Source organism: Tachypleus tridentatus, chromosome 6 (assembly GCF_004210375.1).
Source record: "Tachypleus tridentatus isolate NWPU-2018 chromosome 6, ASM421037v1, whole genome shotgun sequence".
NCBI classification, from domain to species: Eukaryota; Metazoa; Arthropoda; class Merostomata; order Xiphosura; family Limulidae; genus Tachypleus; species Tachypleus tridentatus.
This window is the reverse complement of record NC_134830.1, coordinates 82,809,849-82,834,939: the sequence shown is the minus strand read 5'-3', so window position 1 is coordinate 82,834,939 and position 25,091 is coordinate 82,809,849. Positions and strand designations below refer to the sequence as shown.

Sequence of the window (25,091 nt, the reverse complement as noted above, 5' to 3'; positions counted from 1 at the left end):
CTGCATTTTACTATCTTTTTATCGTTATGACTCTCAACTATGGCACCATTTTAAATGTGTTTTTTCCCAAGCTTTATCCGTAACATTAGACAGTGTAATTGGTGATGGTGACACTGTCCACCTTACAAATGATTTTAGTTTTTTGAAGGTCATTAATCTTTTTAATGCTATTTAAGTTTTGAATTTATAAATTATACCTTTTTTTTTAATATGATTCCTTTTTAAGAATTAAAGTAGAACTAGTTTGATATGAAATTGGAAAATGGCTGTAATGTCAAATAACTCAAAACCAGGACTGGGAAAGCCAACTTCAGGTGCCAAACGCTGATATTTGAGCTTACTCGTTAGTCATCCTGGCAAGTTATTATAAATAAAATTATGCTACAGAAAGTGCTTTACAATTTGTATTACTATAATTTCTGTCTTACTGCTGTCAACTAGATACAGAAGTTGGATTTAATGCTAGTTATGTTTTTAATTCAAAAATTAAATTTTATTTAGTTTTACCTTGATTCCTTTTTATGAATTTTAATAATTTTACTTTAATTTTAACTTTTTAACAGATGTTTGGCACAGATAGCCAAGTTGCTTTGCACCATAAAACATGAAACAAACCAACCTACCACGCTAGATTTAGTTATAATGATGTTTTTATTGATGTATTTGTATGTTAGTTATAAAAAGTCCAAAATCAGGATTATCTGCCTCAGAAACATTTAAGTAGGTTGCTGTACTCCATCAAAAACTTGTATTTAGAATTCTGACAGTCTCATTAATCTGTAAAAAACTATGGTATCAACTCTAGACCTTATCACTGTAATTTTCTGAAACTAGAAATATTTGTTTCATTTGATGCAATCAAGTGAAATATTTCTCTGAAATATTTTACAGTTCGTAAGTGGGTCTAAGAAAATAACATTTTAAAATGTGGTAATAAAATGCTGAGCAAACTTCCTAATATTGTCAGCATTTGTAAGTTTAAACTAATCACCTAGTTTGTATGTCAGTAACTAACATTAATGGTGAGGTTTACTGGTTGATTACCCCTTAAACAACAGGAATGTTGTAGGTAGCAGTGTCAGTTGATGATGGCTACTGTTTAAGAGTTAAACAGTGCATTCTGTTCTGTGTAGATATGAGTGTAGGAAAAGTATATTTAATTAGATTTAAATGTAACCAAGCTGATTTTAAGCTTGATCTAAGTAGATGTCCAGATCTTACTAGAAGTTATTATCAATGTTTTAATAAAGTTTATATACTGTAATATTTTATCCAATGTCTTTAGTATTAGAAATAAATTTAGAACATCTGTAGTTAATGTTGTAAAATTCAGCACAAATTAGTTATTATTATTATTATGTTATTTTTCAAGGCCCCTTAGGGTGGATACCTGTATGGTGATGGGACTTCACAGAGAAGGTTCTGTCTTTTCATTTTAACTTCTCTGGGATTAGAATATGCTCATGTGTTTTCTGTGTATGGTGACTTATGGAGGGGAGGGGAGGATCCTGGTGGTTAAGGGGTCCAACTCCAACACATCACCTTGGCCTTGAATTCTTGTAGGGGGTGACCTCTCCAAGGTCAGTCAGCTGTGTGTGTTTATGTGGGGCTAGGGTTAACTGAGTACCAGTATTGTACACACTCAACAGGTTTTGTGAACTTTATGTTTGATGCTGTTTTGTGGATATAGTTTCCATGAAACTCTATCATTGCTGCTGAGCCTTTTGCTTTCAGGTCTGTAGTGTGTCCTCTCAGTAGGGCTCTGTGATGGGTGGAGTCAGTGGACACCAAACCTTTTTCCTCGTGGCTTTTCACACCTCTCATCCCCCTCACTGCTAAGGTTAAATAACTCTTGAACAGTAAAGACCATGCAGAGTGGGCTGTAGTACTCAGCTCCAAGCTACAGTTGATGATGTACGTTAATTCTCATTTTACATTCACCATCTAAAAAGTGTCTGGGCAGATGTCATTGTTTTTTTATTCAGAAAGTATTAGAAGAGCTTGCTGGCTCTGCAGAGTTTATCTAACATGTAAGATCTGGAGACATTTTGGTTGAAACATCAAAACAAGAACATACTGAAGTTCTCTTGAATTCCAGAACATTTGGAGATTTGTTTCATTCGTGTTACTTTCCATGCTACCATAAATACATCATATTGCTGAGAGGGATCTTCTTAACATTCTCGAGTCAGAGACCCTTGCCAGTCTCTCCAGTCATGGAGTTTTGGCTGTTTGACGTATCTCCACTTGCAAAGGTGTGGTACCTCAGTCTACCTGCTTTCTCATTTTGACATTCACTTCTCCATGTACCCCTACATCTGTGAGGCAGGTTAGTTACATTTTAAGGTTCAACCCTGCATTTCTAACCCTCTCCTGTGTTTCCAATGCCAGTAGTTTGGTCACTTTAAGACCTCTTTTCATGGCTCTTTATGCTGCACCTGTTATGGTGGCAAAGATCACAAGGCAAATATTTGTTACCAGGAGTCTTACTGCATCAGTTGTGATGGCTCACTGTTCTTGTCTGAAGTAGACTGAGGAAAAAGAGGTACAGTTCTTGAGGACTGTTAACAACATGTCCTATCCTGAGGCATGGAAACGTTTGTCTTCTATACTGACAAAGTCATATGCTACTGCTCTCTAATCTTCCACATTGGTGGAAATGGAGATCAACCTTTGTGTGCCTCCTAAGGAGTTTTTCCTTTTATCTTCAGTGTGTTGCCCTCTGTGAAAAAAAAATGCCAACAAGACTACATCAACTCCTTTACAGCTATAAGCTTGTAGCTGCTCGGTTTCCTCTACATTGACTCCAAGGTGAAAAAACATAAAACAGTTGCATCTGAGTTCTTAGACTCACCATTTTCTGATAGAAATATGTCCACTTGACCTTGGGCAGAATCTGTGGAGATTGACAGTCCTCTGTCTTCTAAAGAGAATGGGCATGATTGTAAACCATAGAACTCTCCATTCTCATCCACAATTAAATAACAACAGTCACTGATACAGTAGAACTGTCAAGGGTTATGTTACAACTTGGATAACATTAAGGCCCTGATTGATTCATATCATCCAGTCTGTCTCTCCTTATTGAAAATTTTCATTTTGCTGAAGCTTTCATTGTTCAGTGGTTTTCCCTCTATGGAAAGACAGGTTGTGTGATGGATGAACCATGATGGTGTGGCTTTGCTGGTTATCCAACACATGTCCTCCATATCTGTGCCACTAGCCACTCCACATGTAGTAGCTATGGCTAATTGCCTCTTTTTGAATTATACCATCACTGTTTGTTCCATATACCTGTCTTCAGGAGAGACTTACAATCAGCCCAACCTGGATGTTCATTTAGATCAGTTGTCATCTCACTTTCTCCTTTTAGCTAGGGTGGTGCCAACGTTCAGGGAAGGGTGTGTTTTATGGAGTATATCCTCTCAGATCCTAATTTCTCTCCATTCAGTAATAGTTATTTTACTTACTTTCATGTACCCAGTAAGTTGTTTACTGCAATAGATCTCCTATCTGCTCACCTTTACTCTTTCTCATTTTTCTTAAAGCATGGAGAGTAATCCAGGTAACAGTGATCATTTTTAAAATGCCTTCCATGATATCCTCATCCATGATGGAGTCTGATCTACCTGGAGGCATAGAAAGCTCAAAAATGAGCCTGGGAGACCTTTTGTTGGTTTTCCTCTCTTTCTAACTGGCTTATTTGTCAGTGGACCTATGCCCACTCTCAGCATGTCAGGCATCAAAACCAGAAGGAATCTTGAATAAAGTTCACCTCTAGCACATCTAGTTCCAAAAGCTCCAAAGTTGTGTGGGGGAAGATTTGGAAGTTTGGTTGGTTGTATTCCTCCAAACCCCTTTCCATTTGGCTCTCAAACGGATGGGCATTTAACAATGCCCTCTACATTGCTGACACCCTTGAGGGCCCTTCAAGCTGTATTGTCTCTTCCACAGCTATCAAGACTTGAGCTAAGAGATCACCATTTTTCTTTTAGAAGGTGAGTCTTTCTGATGATAATTATCTGTTCACTATGGTAGAACTGCAGATTGCTCTCCATTGGTCTGGTGTGCATCAGTCAGACCTGACTATTCATTATGAGATGCTGTGCCATTTATCTCCTGCCTCTCTTTTTATCCTTCTGATTGTTTTCAACTAGATTTGGCAGGAGGACATCTTTCCTGATGCTTGGTGCCAGGCTGTTATACCATATGGACCACCTGATTCAACTGGAACTGTTGATTAGTGATGCCTTTCTCAAGAGAGAACAACTTGTTTCTGTCTTCTTTGATCTTGAGATGACTTATGACATAACATGAATGGTACAGAATTTTATATAACCTCCTCTTAATGGGCTGTGTGTCCATTTGCCTGTTTTTATTCAGAATTTTATACTAGACAGGTGATTCCATATCTGTGTATGTTCTTCACTTTCTCGTTCATTCCCACAGGAACTTCCCTCAGTGCTGTATTTGGAGTATCATATTTTTCAATATTAAGATTGATGCCATTGTTCATCTGATTCCTTTAGGTGTTACAAATTGTCTATACACTAACAATTTCCACATTTCATGTTGGTTGTCAAACATGAAGTTTATTGAGTAGCAGTGTCAGACTGCTCTCAATCATCTTATGCATTGGACAGTCACATGCAGGTTTTCTTTTTCTTCTTCAAAAACCATTTGCCTGCACTTTTGCCGCCAACAAAAGACAGTGCTGATCTCAAGCTTCAGCTTGGTGATGTTCATCCTGTGGAGCCAGAAACAAAGTTCTTGGGTCTTGTCTTTGATCACAAGCTGACATTTATTCCACTTTTCAAGCAGCTTCATTTAAGATGTACCAGGTTCCTGAACATCCTTCATGAATAACACAGTGTTTGTACAAAAGCCAATCACACTTGTTTGGTTCAGAAGGTTCCTGAACATCCTTCATGAATAACACAGTGTTTGTACAAAAGCCAATCACACTTGTAGATGTGGGAAAAATATACACAATTTATTTGTACATTTTTGTTTACCTATAATCTTTCATCTACCTCTAACAACATTCCAGGAACGTGATTTTGTTCTTTTTGTATTTCATGTCATTATTTTAATGGATACATGAACAAGTATTTGTAACATAAGTACACCCTTATGCTTAAGCACTTATTAATGTTTATTTAACGTGCTTAACTTATCTGCTTATATTTAAACAGTGTTATGTAGAAGGAACAAGGGGTGTGTTCTTAGAATATGCACATGAACATATTCACAGCATATAATAGAAAGATATGAACAAAACCATCAGTAGCTGTTACAGCCAATTTACATATTCTCTTAGATGTTTTATAATAGTCAGTGTATTATATATCCAAACTTTTAATAAGATGAGAGAATGAAAATAATTTTATTTTCCTGGTAGCTTCAAATCACATATCATGAATGAAAAGCTTTCACTTTTGTGACTTTGTATATTTTTTTCAGTTATAGATGTATCTATTCATTTTTATTTGAATTATTTTCAGTTCTGTTTTTATTTACATTTATTAATTTGTATTTAATATTAGTATTTTTTAAACTTAAAGTGTATTATGATGTTCTTGATATCCCATCAAATAGATAGCCAGCTCTATTCTCCTTTTGAAAGACCTTCATCCAAAACTTAATGTACTTGAAAATAAAATTACAATTCATTTGTGCTAAATTTTACAATATCAGACTTTTTTAAAATGAGTATTTAACACAGTGCTTCATTATTTGATCTATTGTAGATGGCTGTTTTTACACAGTTGCATGTTATTGTATGAAGTTATCAGAAGTATGTAATAATGCTATATTTTTATCAGTATAATAGAACAATTCATCTAGAATATGTATTTCATCCATTGTAATATGAACATAGTTTAGAAAATTTTCTGTAATTAATTTTTAATTAATGTTATAACAATTATAAATATTTTATTGTAATATGGGAATAAAGTGTCTAGTATGATAATAGTAAATAGGAAGCCTGCATCAAGTGCTGTGAGAATAATGAGTAATTTTGTTAACATAAATTTCTAAAAGGTGAAATGTCTTTTCTAATTACAATATTTGCCTATTTTGCAAAATAGTAAAGATAAAGCAGCTGTATCACACTTATTAAGTGTTCCATAAGTATTGGCCCCACGCTAGTACAGCGGTATGTCTCTGGATTTACAACGCTAAAATCAGGGGTTCGATTCCCCTCGGTGGGCTGAGCAGATAGCCCTTTGTAGCTTTGCTATACGAAAAACACACTCCATATGTATTGGAATGGATTGAGTTTGTTTTGTTGTTTTTTTTGTATAAATTATAAAATTATAAATGCTGTAGCTGTAGATTTTAGTAACCCTAAGATAAAGCTCAGTTTTCTTTAATAAAAGTTTCTTTTTACTCTGCAGAAGAAATGCATATTGTAACATCCATGGAAAAGGAAAAGGAGAAAGATAGTGCTGAAAAAATGAAAATTGCTTTGGAACAACAAATAGAAAAACACAGAGAGTCACATCAAAAACAGCTTTCTACATTAAGAAATGAATTGTCAGAAAAACAAGATCAAATTAATGAATTAAAAGAGTGAGTGTTTTTGGTCTTCAGAGTATCATTTTAAAGTTTTTATTTGTTGTAGAGTACAGATTTTACTAGTCTTTTTATTTTGTTTTAGATGTAATCTAATTGTTGTAATTATTTTAAATAAATTATTGTGTATTCATGTATTAACTTTTCTACCATCTTTGTAAAGCTGTAAACTAATTATCTATCTGCATATTTTGCATTTAGCTTTATCATACATTTTCAATGGCAACTGGGGAATTAAAAAATAGCTTCATAGAGTAGATGTAATAATTGTATTACTTGATGAATAGCTTATGAGTTTCCAGAAAAGACGGTATTAAGAGGTTTTTGCCAATATTTATATTTTCCTCCATTTATAACCATTTGTCGTGAAGATGTATACTGTATCCAAAATATACATCAGTTTGTATGTATTTTGAAAATTGTTTGGAATGGAGAAGATGTAGGTTAAAAACATGTTCTTATAAAGGAGATTATTTTTTTATGAAACATAGGAAGTAATGTTGTTTTAGGTTTAGTGATGGCTCTGTGTAAATTACATGAGATAATTTAATAGTAGATTGATTAGTGTTAAACATAAAAATTTTTATTGAAATTAAATTCTTTAAACATATTGTGTTGCTTTTATGTGGTTAACTGTTGTTTCTGTATTTCTTTACTCCTTTTAGCATGAACCAGAAACTCTCATTAGCACAAGAGCAGCTGCAAAAAGAGTATGAGAAACTTAAAATGGAGGAGCAAGACAAAAATAAAAAACTTCAGGAACTAACGTAAGGATTTCCTTTAAAAATACAAATAAGACAGAAATTAACTCTATCATTACATAGACAAACCTAAACCTGTGCAGAGAAATTGAAATTAGGATTTTTCTTCAGATGGAAACCTTGAGTACTTTGTGCTTCAAAGTATATTAGTTTTACTTAAATAATATTTTAGTTTCTGAACTGTATGTGTTCTAGTTTGATCAGTTTAATTAATGTGACTTGCCTAAACTTCAAGTTAATTAAAATAAGGTCTGATTCAGGTAGCTCATAGAAAGTTGTCTGCCTGATTCATAAGAAAGAATTACAAAAACCAGAAAGGAATCAAAATATTGAATAAACAGAGGTGAAATGGACGGCAACTGCCTAGTTCAGAATGACACTTGTAAAAGCCTTGAAGGAGGAATCTACAAAGGTATTTCAGACAGAAAGGACATTTAAAAAGATTATCATCTTCAGGATGAAATATGAAAAATCACTATTGTAAAATATGTGGCTTGGAATATTTTTAATTTATTTTAATCTGCAGTTTTTAGCTGTGGCATAGCAGCTAGCAGAATGGCTCTGACTTTTTCAAGTTCAAATATTTAGTTCATAGCTCCTTTATCTCTTGACTGATTTGAGATCAAATTACAGGTTTGGACTCAGGAGATCAAACCCTTTCAATTGACATATTTAACCATTCCTCCAAGGTCTGATATTTTAATTTACTCTGATACTTTTTAAAATAATTTCAATTTTAGGGGTACACTGGTGGAGATCCTAGTGAGTAATAAAATTGGATTTGTTATATGCAAGCCCCAACTTGTAATTGCTGGTGTAAAAAAAATATGACTGATAAAAAGGGAAAAAAGTATTATAGATTAATTTACTTTAATCCTGTCTAAAATAATTTTACGTTTTGTGGCTATTGAGGATTCCTTATTGTTTTTTCATTAAATTGTTAGACATATCTTTTAGTGTACATTAGTAATTTTCTTACTATAACAACAGTTTTAATTTGGTTTTGTGTACTTTCAGTTTACTAAATGATCGTCAGGATCAAGCTCACCAAGACTTGAAAGGACTGGAAGAGACAGTGGTATGTACCATGTGTGAAATACAATTCCTTGTTTTATTTATGTATAGATAATTTCAGGATGTTATAAGTTTCTGTCTAAAAATATGTAGTGGGAATAAATGTGTTGATATCACTACAGTAAGTTGATGTGAAGTCTCTAAAAGTCTGTTACTTTAGTTATACATATAGCTTTTGGCATTGTAGTATGGAATATATTCTAAATTTTGATTAAATCATTTTAAAAGAAAAAATTCATTATTATGTTATGAATTGGTCACATTATTAAATAAAACTACAAATTATTTTAATTATTACAGTAATTGTCTTAAAAAGTTATATAATTTATTAATTGTAAAAAAAATATATTGTGAAATGTTTTTAATGCTCAAATGTAAACATTAGAAAATATTTACAATTTTAGAATACCAAAAAACAAAAAATTGGGTAATTGGGTAAGTTGATTTTATTGAAATAAATTCATGCTTACAAGTTTTAAGACACAATGCTTACTGTCTAGTTGGATTTTTGGCAATAATATTCTGTTTTGATGTACTGAGTCATTTTTTTGTACTTGATTAGGCAAAAGAACTCCAAACTCTTCACAACTTAAGGAGGTTATTTGTTCAGGATTTGCAAAGTCGGGTAAAGAAATCTATTGCTGGTGAAGAGAGTGAAGATGCAGGTGGTAGCCCTGCACAAAAGCAGAAAATTACTTTTTTGGAAAATAATTTAGATCAGTTGACTAAAGTCCATAAGCAGGTATGGAGTATTAATTTACACTGTTGTTTTAAGTTCTAATTCTGATATCACTCCATGATTTATTCTAATATTGATGTTACTTAAAATATTATAAGCAGTAGTTATGACAGTACTAAGCTCCTTTAATCAATTTCACTGACCATGTCACCTCTTTGTACTCATTTAAGAGATTTATAAATTTAATACTTCTAAATTTAAATATAGTATGTATATCTTTACTTAACAATTATGAGTCTTTCACATACAAATAATTAATATTTTTGTGAAGTAATTTTAATTAACTGAAATAATATTTTCTCTTTAATATATCGAGCAGATGAATTCATCCCATTTCGAGGAAGAAATTATGCAAAGAAAACTTGTAGTCATTCTTCCACACACACAAAAATTTCATAGACAAAATTTCTTCAATAAAAACCTTTATTTATTTGGTTTTGTTTATAAAAATGAGAAATTGTACATTTTAAGTTTGAATTGAATGTGCCAAACAAAATCATTAGTGTTTGTGAATTTCCTGAATTTTATTATGATAATAAAGAAGTGCTTTTAACAGAAGAGTGACAATTTGAATGTCGTAACTTCAGTGCATTTGCAGTTTTATTAATAACACTCTTTTTCAACCTTTATTGTCATGATGTGATGTAATTACGTATATCTCAGTGACTGCAATCTGTAAGTAAAAGAATTTATTCTGAAAGTCTAAACAGTTTTTGCCCAGGATGTTTTACTAATTGATGTGATATTCTCTGTCAAGCAATGGGAGTAGAAGTGTAGAGAAAGACTAATATTACTGTATATTTAGTCTTCATTGATGTGATGAAAGCCTTTGATGCAGTCGACACACATAGCTTTTTACTATTCTTAAGAAATCAAGTTATCTTTCTCTTCCCTAAAATACTGTTGAACATCTTTTGCTCTTTACATCAAGATAAGAAGGTATCTTTTGTGTATGAAAACAAATATTACTGCCTTTGACATCAACAACAAAATATAACATGGCTATATCCTAACTGCCATGCTCTTCAACATCTACTTTTCATTATTTGCAAATACTGTTATATTTTTTTCTTATATACCATGTATAAAAGCAATTGACTATTATTGCAGATTAATTAAACTATTGTTTAACATATCTAGGCTCACATTACCATTAATATTAAAAGCTTTCCATAATTGATGAAGCTAGAAATGAAACAAGCACTTTTAAGAGTTATTAAAAAAGTAATATCAGTAATGCCTTATAACTACAAAATGTGATGTAGTGATGTTATTTATTTGTGTTTATGTATGTGTTGTATAGAATAATTAACGTCTAGAAACATTAAGCTTCAGCTTGTCATATGTGTGGCTGTATTTGTCAACAAGTGTTATGTGACAGATATAAAAATAAAAATTTAATATCAATTAGGAATTTATGTTCTTTTGCACCCTAATTACCATTTGTTGACTTGGTAATATTAATTTTTAAATTCAACACCTCAACGTTTACTGAAAGGTTAAGTTACAAAGTTATTAAAATGATATAAAGTTTTTTTGGGGTTCAGTAAAGTTAGTTACATCAAAGAAGAGAAGAATGTCTAGTAGTAAATTAAAGTTCGTGAAAGGCTTTTGTGAAAGAACAAAGTAGACAATGGAAATGAGTAACAATGTAACAGTAAAATTCATAAGATTTTTTTCTCTTAAATCAAGAACAAAACAGTAAAATTCAGTAAAATTGCATGAGGTCATACAGATTTTTTTTATTAATAGGAAATTATTTGGTATTTTTGTACTCAAGTGTAAGAACACTAAAGTGAAGCTTTATTAAATAAGCTTTGATCAAATTAATACTGTTATGAATAGACAATTAAATTCAGTCTTTACAGAAATTTATTAATAAAATGCATAAAACGTTTATTAAATTAGTTTTCAATTTTATAAGACATAGCTATAAAATTTGTACATAGTTTTTTTGTGGTTAATGACAGAAACTGTTGTACGTATTAAGTCTATTGGTTATTTTATAATGCTGATATTTTAAAATATCAGACTGCAAACTCAAGTATAGGTCATTTATTGAATAGTTGCAATAATGAGGCAAAGATTTTTTATAATGTGCATAATGAAAAATTATGATCTCTAATATAAGTACGAATATCTCTGTGTAGCTTGTTCGTGATAATGCTGATCTGCGATGTGAACTACCTAAGTTGGAGAAACGGTTGCGTGCTACAATGGAGAGGGTTAAGTGTTTGGAGACAGCACTAAAAGATGCTAAGGAGAGTGCTATGAAAGACAGAAAGAGGTATTTTGATTTTGTTTTAGAAATTCTTCATTATACTCTCTGTTTTTCTCAATTAACAGATGAAGTTTATCTGTTAAATAAAACTGCAGTTGAAAGTATTAGCTGTGCTTGACAATAACCTGTACACTGACATTTGTTTTTCACAAGCCACTAACACTTTCTTGTTGAAATTTAACTGTTGGCTTTCACTTAAACATGGTATTCTCAGTTATGCATGTTTTCATAAGCATCACTTTTAACCATTTCATGATGTTTAATATTTTATACTATAAATTTTGATGAACTAAGTGTACCTTAACAAAATTTGGTAGATTTTTAATAAAGATTGCAAGTATTTTGAACACAAAAAATCAGATATTTTTACTAAAGATTTGTCTGCAAAAGTATCAAGTCTGTTTCATTACTAGTTCCAGTGTGAAATGATTTTTATGTTATGAATAAAAAAACCACTATTCCTTATCCCAGAAATCTCAGATATTTATTATTTGTGGAAACTAAAACCTGAGAAAACTATATACATTTTGAACTTTTGTTTTCAATAAAACTTTATGCTTTGTCTGTTATTTTATTTAATCTAACAATATGAGCTCTGTCAATTTGACCAACCTTGTAACTACCATAAACAATTAGGAAATAAATATAAATTATGTTGTTCCTTTTTTATTCCAGAACCACCTGTATGTTAAAAAAACTAAAACACAACTTTTTAGTCTAAACAGCTTAAATCTCACAGCATTAAGATGCCTAGGTGTAAACTGAAAAAAAGGATGAATCCTGAAATATTTCAATTCTATAGAATTCATCAAATTGTTTTTAACTTGAGATCTGTGTAAATTTATATGTATATGTAATGGGTTTGTTGTTTAACCCACATATTCCATAAATTTTATTTTTTATTTTACAAAATGAATTAGTGTAAGTAATAAGGTGAAAAGTATTTAAAGTAGGACTGAGACATCTTTTGCTATTGCATTTTATTACATTTGCAGCAATATAATTACTATAACAAGCTTGCTAGGCTAAATTGTAGTTTCAATTTAATATGTCACTAGTTAAGGCTATTATTATACTTCATAAAGCTTGAACAATTTTATTTTATATATTTACTTTTCATCGTTTTAATTTTTTCTTATTTTAACTTTGGAGAGCAGTCACCTTCCCACAACTGTCTGCAGGCAGTGAAGAGTGATATAGATGTGGGACATTATGGGCTTTAGCACCCACATTTCGCTCTCCTATTTATAGTTTTCTTATGCGAGACGAGCAAATTGGAGGTAAAGACTGGTAGATGGTGTATTCTCACTGCTATGTGGGTCCTTCCTCTGCAGTCACCTCCAAAACCTAGGATACATTTTATAATTTCATGTTCTAGTTTGTACCCTAGGATTCTTTTTTTAAAATATGCAGCACATTTTGCTTCATGTTAATATGTTTTGTTTATGGCTTAAAACATTATGGTTACAATATACATGTATTATTACTATCTGCAAATAAGTTCTTCAAATTAATTTTTCTTAAAACATAGGACATTAAATATAGAACTATAGCAAACTATTATCTCCTTTATTTACAAGCCTTTTACTCATTTGCTGCTTGCTATAGATTGCTAAGCATATCGAATTTTGCACATGGAGGATTTGATATAATCAGACATCATAAATACCATAGAATGCTCATAAATTTGGCAACTAAGCTGTATTTGGGTCTAAAAATATAAAATTTCAAGCTAACTAAGACTCGACTTACCAGCTTGAAATATTGGACCAAAAGGATGAATTGATGCATAATATTTCAAAATGGCTGAGAAAGCCACTAGAGGGATGTTTGGAGCTTTTGATTGGTTATTCACATAACATAGACAGAAGTACATATATATGAGTAAATGTTTTTTAAAAACAGAAAGAAATGGGTGAAACCACTGTATGTGTGCTTCAAAACATGAGTGACATATTAGCATATAGAAAAGATGAGGTTCTTATTTCTGTTTCATTTTCTCAATATTGGTAATTCTAGTTCCCAATTTGTATGAAACTATAGACTATGTATATGGACATCACAAAAGTATTTGAACCAGTGCTCTATTCAGCATATCACTTGACACAGAAAAATCAATATTTAAGTGTGTTCTATTAATATTTACTTTTAAATTAAGAAATTAACTAATATATAATATGAAAATTGAATTATAGTCTACAGGTGGATGCCAAATGTGTTGACATCAATAAATAAAATACTAGTTCAATAAAATTTTGAATGTAAGTCAGTAATTGCAATGACATTGATTCTGATCATTTACCTGCCATTCTCCTGTGATATGTTATACCTCATCATACATGTTTCCATAAGCCTTATTTTAACTCTTGTCCTCTTCTTAACCTTCCATGACATTTTTAGTAGGCTATATTCAAAGTATAATTAAACTACCTCTTGTTTATGCCATACAACTTAGTATAGCATAAAATCATGGCTAATAATTCATATTTTAATTGTATCTGAATTTTAAGTTCTTAATTTTATAAGACAATCGTAAAAAAATACTGAATTTTTCCTAGTGTAAGAAATGTAAGACTTATTCTCTAGGCATCCCATCTTCTCTAATTCATCCACTATCTTTCCAGTAAGTATGAAATTTAATGAAAATTACTCACTATAGTATCATCATTGCTCAGACAGAGCACAGTTTTCATAGCCATCATTCTTATTTCGTTACAGAGCCATCAAATAGAAAATCAGACTCCTTTTCCCACACCCACCTGTCACATCCTGTCTTTCAGGATTTGTTACTAGTTCTCTGTTACTTTTAATATTATATTATTTATAACCAGTATATAGCTACAGCTCTCATGTATCATATGAGCTATTGTGCTGTTTTTTGTACAGAGAATTGTCAGTTTTCTTTTCACTACAAGCTATATTCCTATGGGAAGCATATTGACAAGCTTGGATGAATTTGTAATGACTCTTGTCGTGTAGTTAAAAAGCCAAACAATATTTATGGACATTCTCTGCATTTTGCATGTTGTTATTACATGTTTTAATTAATTAAAAATTGTGTTGTGCATTAATACTATTAGTATAAAAAAATGTAACTGTCGTCTAGAGGAAGAAAAAGGTGGCTTATGTAAGTACTTTATTTCTTGTTTTTCATGGGTATTTTGTTTATTTGTTATTATAAAAGTGGAATATTTTTAGGGTAGTTAAGCTTAGATTATTTCAAATAAATAATAATAATTTAATAAAAAAATTTTTCATGAGGCATGCATGTGAGAAGCTCAGAGTAGCTCATGGCTAATGTAATTCACTATCGTAACATGAGCTGTGTGTTTCCCAAATGATTTAAAACTTATAATGACATAGATAGTAGTCAGACATGGTTCAAAGGGCAATAAAAACAGTAACACTTAAGTATAAATATATGTATACTATTACAACTTTAAAGCTACTTAGGTTAAGTTTATTTAGGTTCATGTTACAGTTTGAAGTCATTATAGAAATAAAAAAAAAACACGGTAATTTAGATTTATTTGAATTTCTTTTTGGTTGTTATGAGGTTGGTAAAATTGACCAACATTATGTAAAATTAGGGTATAGAAAATAGCTGATAAAATATAAAGTTTTACAAAAACAACAACGTTTGAAATGTATTTAGGAGGTTTTAGAGATAACTCAAAATTTGAGATTTTTGAAATGAAGAAGAATACTTTCAATTTTAACGTGAAAATCTCTTACCATTTGAACGAGTGAAAAAAGAAGATTCAGTATATTCATGTTGTCATGACAATCTTTATTAAAAGTATTTCACTAAGAATTCTGCTTTGTTATGTATAAAAGACTTGTAATGTTTACTGAAAGGCTTCCAAATATTGTGAAGATAAACATACTAAATTATAAGTTAGTACTATCAAAACAATAATACGTACAAAGTGGTCACATGGTTTGCCAATGTGATTAGCTCATGTAGAGAGAGTTAAACATACTGTGCTCAATCTAGCATATTTTCATTAGTCTGACTTTTAGTTGTTGGCTTTTTTAAACATACTCTTACTCAATCATGTATGTTTTCATCATAAGCATTGCTTAACTATTACCCTCCTCTTGAACCTGCTCTACCTAATCTTGCATTTTTTCATAAGCCTAACTTGGACTGTTGCTTCCATTTAAACATACTCTTCCAAAATAATGCATGTTTTTAATAAATTTAATTTTATCTGTTGGTTTCCACTTAAAAAGTGTCACCATTTTAAACTTTTGTGTGTGAGAAACAAACTAACATTGGTATAAAAAATGTTGTGGTTAATTTACTGTCACCAAAATTTCCCATTATGTTTTAGTCTTTTTCAGAAGAGTGTACTCTGTCAGATTTAAGTGAAACACATTGATTAAATATTGTGCAGCTACCAACAGAATTTTACTTTTATAATTTTTTTGTTCCTTAAATTCAGTTATGTTGTTTCTCATAATGAGCAAAAGATATTTGAAAATTAATATGAAATAGATTGAAGGTAAAAGAAGAAAGTGTCCCTGCTTATTAGGAATCTATGATTTTTCCTGACATTGAGCATGAGCAACAGTTAATAGTTAGCATGACATTAAACTTTTGATCTGTTTATTTTACAGATATATAAGTGAAGTAGATAGAATCAAAGAGGCAGTAAGACAGAAACATTTTGCCAAAAGAGGACATGTTGCTCAAATTGGTAAGTTTTTAATGAAAACAAAATTTATTAAAAGCCATTAACATATTTAAACTTCATGCATTTGATTTATTTTGTAATTTTTTTTAATTATGAATTGTTAAAAAATGTCTTACGAAATTTCCCTTCCTATAATTGTTTTGTTTTAATTTATTTTTATAATTCTGTATTTCACTTGTGTTTGTATAGCTACATGTCATTGCAACATGCCTTCAAGCATTGCAATGTTCTACTTCTGCTTTTTTAAACTTTCACTCAGCCACTTCATAAATATAATTGTTTGAAGTAAAGATTGTGTGTATTCTGAAAATTTTTTATTTCCCGTCTTAATATTTTGTGCAGAAACCTCCAAAGCAAAAGTCCTGAAGCACTCTTACATCTACTACAGCATGGTATAGATGTGAAATATCACCTTTATTTTTTCTGAGTAAAGTTTTTCTTATGCTAGTTGTCTTTTTTTTTTAACAATATTTGTGACAACTTCAATCTTCTTAGAAAGTGCAGAAGAAATTCTGTTGTGATATTGTGTCATCATATTCTTTTAAACATCTGTTGGGAAAAACAGAGAAAAATTATTACTCTATGTTACTGACTAAAATATGAAACAGCCAGAGAAGTTAACATTTTCTTACACTGAAATTGTATTTCCAATAGGTACTTACTTCAGATCATCTCATACAAAGACATCTTAATCCTTGTTTGTTCTCTTCATACCCTAACAGTTTTGTGCCATTTCTGAACATATACATATCATGTGACTACACCCCAACTATACTGATGCAGTTAACTCAGTCTGCTATTCCCACCTGGTCCACACTTTCTCGATAGGCATAATTTTGTTTATATATTTTCATAAACACACCAAGTGAAATTAAGAATTTTGCTCGTGATTTGTTGCCATTTGTCATTAAGTTTATTCCCTAACTTTGCTACATTTTGTGTTTGAATTTCGCTTGTTTTACTTTGTTTGCATAATTTATCATTGAGATAATTTTTCATTTCTGAATTATATGGGTTCTTGATAGGAATTTTGAATTTAATATGATGACCAATGAAATTACATGACAAGAAATGAGACACACAGCATGACTTCCTAGGATGCAGGGTCAGTTGTATCTGCTGAGCAAGTACAAGTCTTGGTAGACAGGGAGATAGCTTAATGGGCACATTTTACCCCTTTACCACCTGAATGTTCTTTTGATAAAGACTACCACCCAAATGAAGTTTTTTTTTCTTGGCATCTTCATTTTTTTGCTCCTTGGTGTGGATTCCTGTATGTGGTGATGGGACCTCCAAGGGAAGGTTCTGTTTTCTCTGGTTACCTCCTCTGGGATCTAAACATCCACCTACGTGTTTGCCATGCGTGGCGACTTGTGAAGGGGAGAAGAGGATCCTGGTGGATAAGGGGTCCAACCCTAACATACCACTTTGGCCTTGAGTTCCTGTAGATGAGCGGCCTTTGGGTCAATCGGCTGGTCCACTTGGGCTATAGTCAACCAAGTACCAGTGTTGGAAGTTCTCAATGGGTGTTGTGGACATTGTGTCTGATGCTGGTGTTTGGGTATAGTGCTCATGAAACCCTGGCGTTGCTGCAATGTCCTTGCATGATATTGTAGTGGATCCCCTCGTAGGAGTCAGTGGGTACTAAAATTTTCTTTCTTTCCTATGTCTCCTCCTAGGAAAAATTTAAATAAAATAATGAAAAAAACAGTAAATAGGTAAACGACCATGTCTTGAAGACTCTGAGCAGCAATCTTCAACATCTTTAACACACGTACCTCATTTTCTTATATTACATTCTCTTTCAGAAAAACCTTTTGGGCAAATGTCCCCCTATTTTATTCAGAAGGGACTAGAAGGACTTGCTGGCTCTCCAAAGTCAATAAAGAAGCTTCAATCTGGAGACAAACTGGTTGAAACATCCACATCCCAACACAGTGAACTCCTCTTGAATTCAAAGGCAATTGGGGATGTACCTATTGAGGTTACTTCTCATGCTACCTTGAATTCATCACAATGAGTTATTGTTGAGAGGGATTTGAAGAACGTCCCCGAGTCAGAGGTTCTTGCTGGTTTCTCCACTCAAGGAGTTTCTGCAGTGAGGTGCATCTCCACTCGCAAAGATGGAGTTACACTGCCGACAAATATCCTCCTTTTTACATTTACATCACCACATGCACCTGCCACCATCAAGGCAGGTTATCTAAATTGCAAGGTATGGCCGTACATTCCAAACCCTCTCCGATGTTTCCAGTGTCAGAGATTTGGCCACTCAAAGACATCATGTCGTGGTTCCCTGATATGTGCTCATTGTGGTGGCAAGGACCACGATGCCTGTGAGTGTGACATGGACCCACATTGTGTCAGCTGCAATGGTTCTCGCTCTTACTACTTTCGTTCTTGCCCTAAATGATTGGAGGAAAAAGAAGTGCAGCGTTTGAAGACGACTCATAACATTAGTTATCCTGAGGCTTGGAAATTGCTGTTTTCCACTTCATCTCAGACATATGCTGCTGCACTTCATTCCACAATTACAGTGGGAGTGCAGATATATCTCTCTGTGCCTCCAAGAGAATCATTTTCAAAATAAATGAAAAGCCTTTTGACATCCATGGTTAAAAAGGTTGATGAATCAACTTCTACACCCATCTCTGTTCCTCCCATACAATCCAACAAACCCCAAGATCCACATCCTTTGGTTTCAAATACAGGCATTTCTTCAGACACATCTTTTCTCTCACCCTAAAATGCAAAACAATCATTTGTTCGCATCCTCATTCACTGGAATCCCCTTCCAACAACAAAGATCTGCCCATTCGACCCAGGGCAGGATCCATGTAGGTTGATAGACCTCCTCCAAATAAGGACAATAAGGAAAAAAGATGTGGGCGTAAACAGAAGGGTTCTCCAACCACTTCACCTACCTGTCATTAAAAATGGCCACCTTGATACAATGGAACTGTCGAGGTTTACATTCTAATCTGAATGACATCAAAACACTGATTGCTTCCTACCATCCTGTGTGTCTTTCCTTACAAGAAACGTTTCTGAAACCTGCTGATACAGTCACTTTTTGACAGTTTTATCTGAACAGAAATGACAGGCTGTGTGATGGACTAGTACATGGAGGGGTGGCACTGTTGGTTGGTCAGCATGTGTCCACCCTGTCTTTGTCACTCAACACACCATTGGAGGCCGTAGCCATACGTGTTTCTTTGGGTCATACCATCACTGTTTGTTCTCTTTACCTGTCACCTGGAGAGACATATGATCAATCAGACCTTTATGCTCTCATTGAACAGTTGCTGTCTTCCTTTCTAATCCTGGGGGACTTTAATGGACATCATCCCCTCTGGGGAAGTGCTGTTATTGATAGGAGGGGTTGCTCTGCAGAGCGTATGCTCTCTGATCACAACCTTTCTCTTTTCAATACTGGTTCTTCCACTTATTTTTATGCATCTAGTCAGTCCTTTACTGCTATTGATCTCATGGTTTGCTCCCCTTCATTATTCTCCCATTTTTCATGGAGGGTTGACAATAATCCACTAGGCAGTGATCATTTTCCTATACTTTTGAGACTGGCCATAGTCGATGCCACCCTACTCGCGTGCCCTGGTGGAAGCTAGATCAGGCAAACTGGTCCACTTTCACTGCTCTCGCAGAACTTGATCCAGCCATCGTCAGTCAGCCATCAATAGACAACTGTGTGGCAGCAGTAACTGACTGTATTATACAAGCAGCTGCTCAGTGTATTCCTAAAACCTCAACACATTTTCCATGATATCCTCGTCCGTGGTGGAATCCTGCCTGCCACATGGCACAGAAAGCTCAAAACCGGGCGTGGGATACTTTGCGTAGATATCCCACACTTTCAAACCGCGTTGCTTTCCAACGGGCCCATGCACCTGCTATGTGGGTAAGACGTCAAAACCAGAAGGAATCTTGGATTAAGTTCACAACTAGCATATCTTCTACCACCAGTTCCAAGATCATATGGGACAGCGTTCAAAAGGTCAGTGAGTACTACAATTCCGTCACCCTCTCGATTTTACTCTCTGATGGCCAAAAGATAGCTGATATCTGGAGCATCACCAATACTCTAGGTGAAAGCTTGTGCTGGGTATCTGGCACTTCTGCTTGTTTCTCCACCTTCTTGGCCATCAAGCCTCGGGCAGAGCGTTCACCTCTTTCCTTTCGAACTGACTGTCTCTTTGACTCTAATCGTCCCTTTACATTGGTGGAACTGAAAATGGCCCGTCATTGGTCTGGCAGTACATCTGTTGGACCTGATGATGTACACTATGACATGCTGTGCTATCTCTCTCCTGCTTCTCTTGATATTCTTCTTATTGTTTTCAACCGGATCTGGCAGGAGAATGTTTTTCTAATACCTGGTGCCAGGCTATTATCTTACCTTTCTCTAAGCCTGGGAAAGATCCCAAGATGCCTCCAAACTATCGTCCAATTGCTTTGACAAGCTGTCTCTGTAAAACTTTAGAGAGGATAGTTAATGCTTGTCTTGTTTGGTTCCTCGAATCAAACAACCTCCTCTCGCTCACCCAGTGTGGGTTCCGACGACAGTACTCCACCATGGACCACCTAATTCGACTTGAAAAATCAATCAGAGAAGCGTTTCTCAAACAACAACATCTTGTATCAATATTCTTTGACATTGAGAAGGCTTATGGCACAACATGGAGGTATGGCATTTTGCGAGACCTCCATATATATGGGTTATGTGGCCATTTATCCATGTTTAGTAAAAATTTTTAATGGACAGGAGATTCCATGTTTGTGTGGGTTCGACATTTTCCCGTTCTTTTCTACAGGAACTTGGGGTCCCTCAGAGCTGTGTTTTGAGTGTCACACTTTTCAGTATAAAGATTAATGCCATCACTGAACAACTCCCTCTCACTGTTGCAAACGGGCTCTATGTCGACGACTTTCACATCTCATGTCAGTCGTTGAACATGAGATATATTGAGCAGCAGCTACAAACTGCCCTCAATCATGTACTGAAGTGGACCATGGTGAACAGCTTTAATTTCTCTCTCTCTAAAACCATTTGCATGCACTTTTGCTGCCAATGGGGTATTCACCCTGATCCTGAACTCCGTATCGGTGAAGTTTTGCTGCCTGAGACCAAGTTCTTGGGACTTATCTTTGACCATATGCTGACCTTTATACCACACTTAAAGCAGCTATGGGTCAAATGCATAAGAGCACTGAACATCCTCCGTGTCCTCTCTACCACCAGTTGGGGAGCGGATTGATGTTCTATGTTAAATTTGGTCGAAAGTAAACTATGGATCAATGGTCTATGGCTCTGCCAGACCCTCAGCCTTAAAGATACTGGACCCCATTCATCATCAAGGACTTCGACTCTGCACTGGGGCTCTCTGCACCTCCCCAGTTCATAGCTTATACCTAGAATCTCATGAACCTTCTCTGCACCTTTGCCATTTGCAACTGTCTTTACTATATTCTTCAAATCTTAGTTTTTTACCATAGCATCCCACCTGGGGATGTGTTTTCCTTCCTTGGTGGGTTGTACTTTTTCAGAACTGACGATCTGCCATTGCTCCTTTTGGCTTTCGTGTCCAGGCACAATTGGATGAATTGAGTCTGTCCTTGGATAACATTGCAGAATCCACTGGTCAGCCCATTCCACCATGGCTTATTACAGTCCCCAAATGTGACTTTTCTTTAAGTCATCTCCCAACTGGAAGTACCATCTTTTATTTACTGAACATCTTTCGAACAATCTTTCCATTTCAATTTATACAGATGGTTTCAAATCAGGTAACTCTGTGGGCTCTGCTATGGTTTGTTGCAGTTCAGTAGTTGCATACAGAATCCCCTCTACAGCTTCTGTGTTCGCTGCTGAACTGTACGCATTTCTCTTGCCCTGGATCATATTGAAGCTAAGCAGTACTCCAACTTCACTATTTATATTGACTCGCTTAGTTCTCGACTGGCCCTGGAATTGCTTCACGTTAACTCACACCCTGTTCTCGCTGATATTCAAAACTGACTGGTCCATTTCTCATTAACATCTGCTTTGATCCAGTTTTTTGGATACCAGGCCTCGTTGGTATTCGTGGGAATGAGCTTGCAAATGCTGCAGCTAAATCTATCTGCTATGGCATTATCACCACTGTGCCTATTCCATACATGGACTGTGGTCCTGTATTCAAGGCTCGGCTCCATGCCAGCTGGCAGTAAACTTGGAATAAGCAACGTGACAAGCTTTTCCAAATAAAACCCTGTATTGGACTTTGGCCGTCTAGCTTCTGTAAGGTTCGGAAGGAGGAAGTTGTTTCAACTAGACTACGTATTGGTCACAGTTTTTTTTAACTCATCATTTTCTTTTATCTGGAACTGATGCACCAGTGTGTAGTTTGTGTAACACTCAGATCACTGTAAGCCACATTTTACTTTCTTGCTATCGTTATGACTCTATGCAATGGCATTATTTTAAACATGTTCTGTCCCAAGGTTTGTCCATGACATTAGACAGTGTTGTTGGTGATGGTGACACTGTCCACCTTGTTAAAGTTTTAGTTTTTTAATGGCCATTAATCTTTTTAATGTCAGTTAAGTGTTTGATATTTATTCATTACACCTTTTTAATTGTGGTTCTCTTTTAAGAGTCTCAATCTCTCTGGTTTGATTTGAAATTGGAAAATGGCCATGACATTAAATAACTTGACACCAGGACTGGAAAGGCTAACTTCAGTTGACCTATGCTGCTGTTTGAACTATTCGTTTGAGCTACCCGTTAGTCGTCCTGGCGAGTTATTACAATTTTGCTGCATGACTTTTAACACTTTTATTACTTTACGTTTTGATACTGGCCGTAATGACACATAACTCGGAACCAGGACTGGAAAATCCAACTTCAGGTGACTGACTGTGGTTCTTGCACTTACCTGTTAGTCTTCATGGTGGGTTATGATCATTACCATTATGCTGCAAGAAGTCCTTTACAACTTCTGTTACTGTAGACTGGATGTCAACATTGGTTTTATGCCATTTATGTTTTTTAATTGCTGTTTTTTTTACCTTCATTTCCTTTTATGAATTTTACTATATTTACTTTACTTTTACCTTTTTACTGGACATTAGGCAAATTATTATTACAATTTTGCTACATGTCTTCTATAATGACACATGACCCATAACCAGGACTGGAAAGGCCAACTTCAGGTGACTGACGGTGGTTCTTGTACTTACCTCTTAGTCTTCCTGGCAGGTTATAATCGTTACCATTATGCCACAGAAAGTCCTTTACAACTTCTCTTTCTCTGCTTTCTCTCTTAACATTGTAAACTAGGTGTCAACATTGGTTTTATGCTTTTTCTGTTTTTCAATCATGTTTTGTTTTACCTTCATTTCCTTTTATGAATTTTACAACATTTACTTTATTTTTACCTTTTTATCGGACGTTTAGCGCAGATAGCCTAGCTGCTTTGTGCCATAAAACACTAAATCCACCAACCATTTCTTTGGTCTGTCATACTGTACATGCACTTTTATCATGCAGCTGGTTAATCAGGTTTTTTATTTGTTGATTATTCTCCCTATGGCCTCATTCCTCACCTTGCTTGTTGGATGAAAATCCACTTTCAGGTGATCATATTTTTTCTCCTTCACTCAATATAATTGTTCTTTCTCTAAGATTTTCTGATAAACTACAGTTGGGTGTAGGCTTGCCCTGTCCCCATTCTTTATTGGACAAGTATTCTGTGGCTTACCATTGAGCCTTGGATTCTTAGCATTTGGATCATGACCTTTCCCTTTGACTGATGTAAAAAGCATAGATACATGCCATTATGTACCTATTTATAACAGGTATGCCTGTATCCAAAGCTCTGCATAGAGGACAAACAAGGATCAAGATAGTAGAGGTAAGTACCTATTGGAAATACAATTTCAAAGTTGGAAAATGTTAATTTTTCTGGCTTTTCATATTTTAGTCAGTAGCATAGGATAATGAAAAAGCAATGCAATACTATTCCTTTTTTCAGTTTTCACTAATGGCTGTTTAAAAGGTGTACCAGTAACATCATGGCACAGTGTCACAACAGGATCACCTCTGCATCTTCTTAATTTTGTTACAAATATTGTTACAAAGAAAAGAGAGATAAATAGTGTAAGACAAAATTTACTCAGAAAAATAAAGGTTATACTTGTCTTATATATTATTCTCTAGTAGAATAACTGGATAAATATTTTTGACCAACTAAGGGGCAGTTTCTCAATTATTTTAGGATGCAAATTGAAATTCATTATAAATTTAAAAATTTAAGAGTGAATTGTTTTAATTTTTTCACATGACACTGACGTTTAATTGTTTTAGATAAAAATTCAGGAAAATTGAGATTTATTTATGAGTTCATTAACAACTGCACTCTTAGCTTTTGTTGATATTTGCATAGTTGATGTGGCATTATTGTTTCATGCTCAGTTACCTGTTTCCTGCCTTAAAGGTTTTTCTATAAATTTAAATTTTTTATTATATAATATTCTTATACTCATACAACATCTCTAAAAAACACAACTAAAGACTTTCAAATTTTCAAAAAATAGGTCTGACCCCATGATAAAGTTTTTTTGTAACTCCTTGTACATCTTGGCATTTTAAAGCTTTAGAAGTCAAACAAAAAGCTCTTGTAGTGTACTTGAAAATTTTTACATAGAAAACCTTTTATACATTTTTAATCAAATTGCAACATTATTTTTAGCAGTTAATAATGCTTTTTGTTTTAGTGAAAAATTGTGAAACCTTGTTAAGTGTCTCAGAGGTTTGACTTTGTATTGTCACTATGAAGTATAATATATGAATCTCAGTCTGCCCTAAAGTAGCTTCTTAAGTCAGGTTTAATGTTCGGGATTTATAATATGAGAGTAACAAATAACTTAAAGAGAGAGGTTTAATACTTTATTTTACATGA

At 33.9% G+C, this 25,091-nt stretch overlaps 1 protein-coding gene across 5 annotated transcripts in view; it reads left to right on the top strand.

Moving 5' to 3' along the window:
• The window catches only part of LOC143252923 (kinesin heavy chain-like), a 101,537-nt gene that overhangs the window by 66,014 nt on the left and 10,432 nt on the right, over positions 1-25,091 (top strand). For all 5 annotated transcript variants that reach the window (XR_013029242.1, XM_076505797.1, XM_076505796.1 and 2 more), the window contains exons 18-23: positions 6,402-6,576; positions 7,245-7,346; positions 8,358-8,418; positions 8,977-9,156; positions 11,304-11,440; positions 16,058-16,137. Coding sequence is in view for 4 of the 5 variants with exons in the window: in XM_076505797.1 (XP_076361912.1) it covers positions 6,402-6,576; positions 7,245-7,346; positions 8,358-8,418; positions 8,977-9,156; positions 11,304-11,440; positions 16,058-16,137 (735 nt within the window). In the remaining variant the exon portion in view is untranslated. The remainder of the gene's footprint in view (positions 1-6,401; positions 6,577-7,244; positions 7,347-8,357; positions 8,419-8,976; positions 9,157-11,303; positions 11,441-16,057; positions 16,138-25,091) is intronic.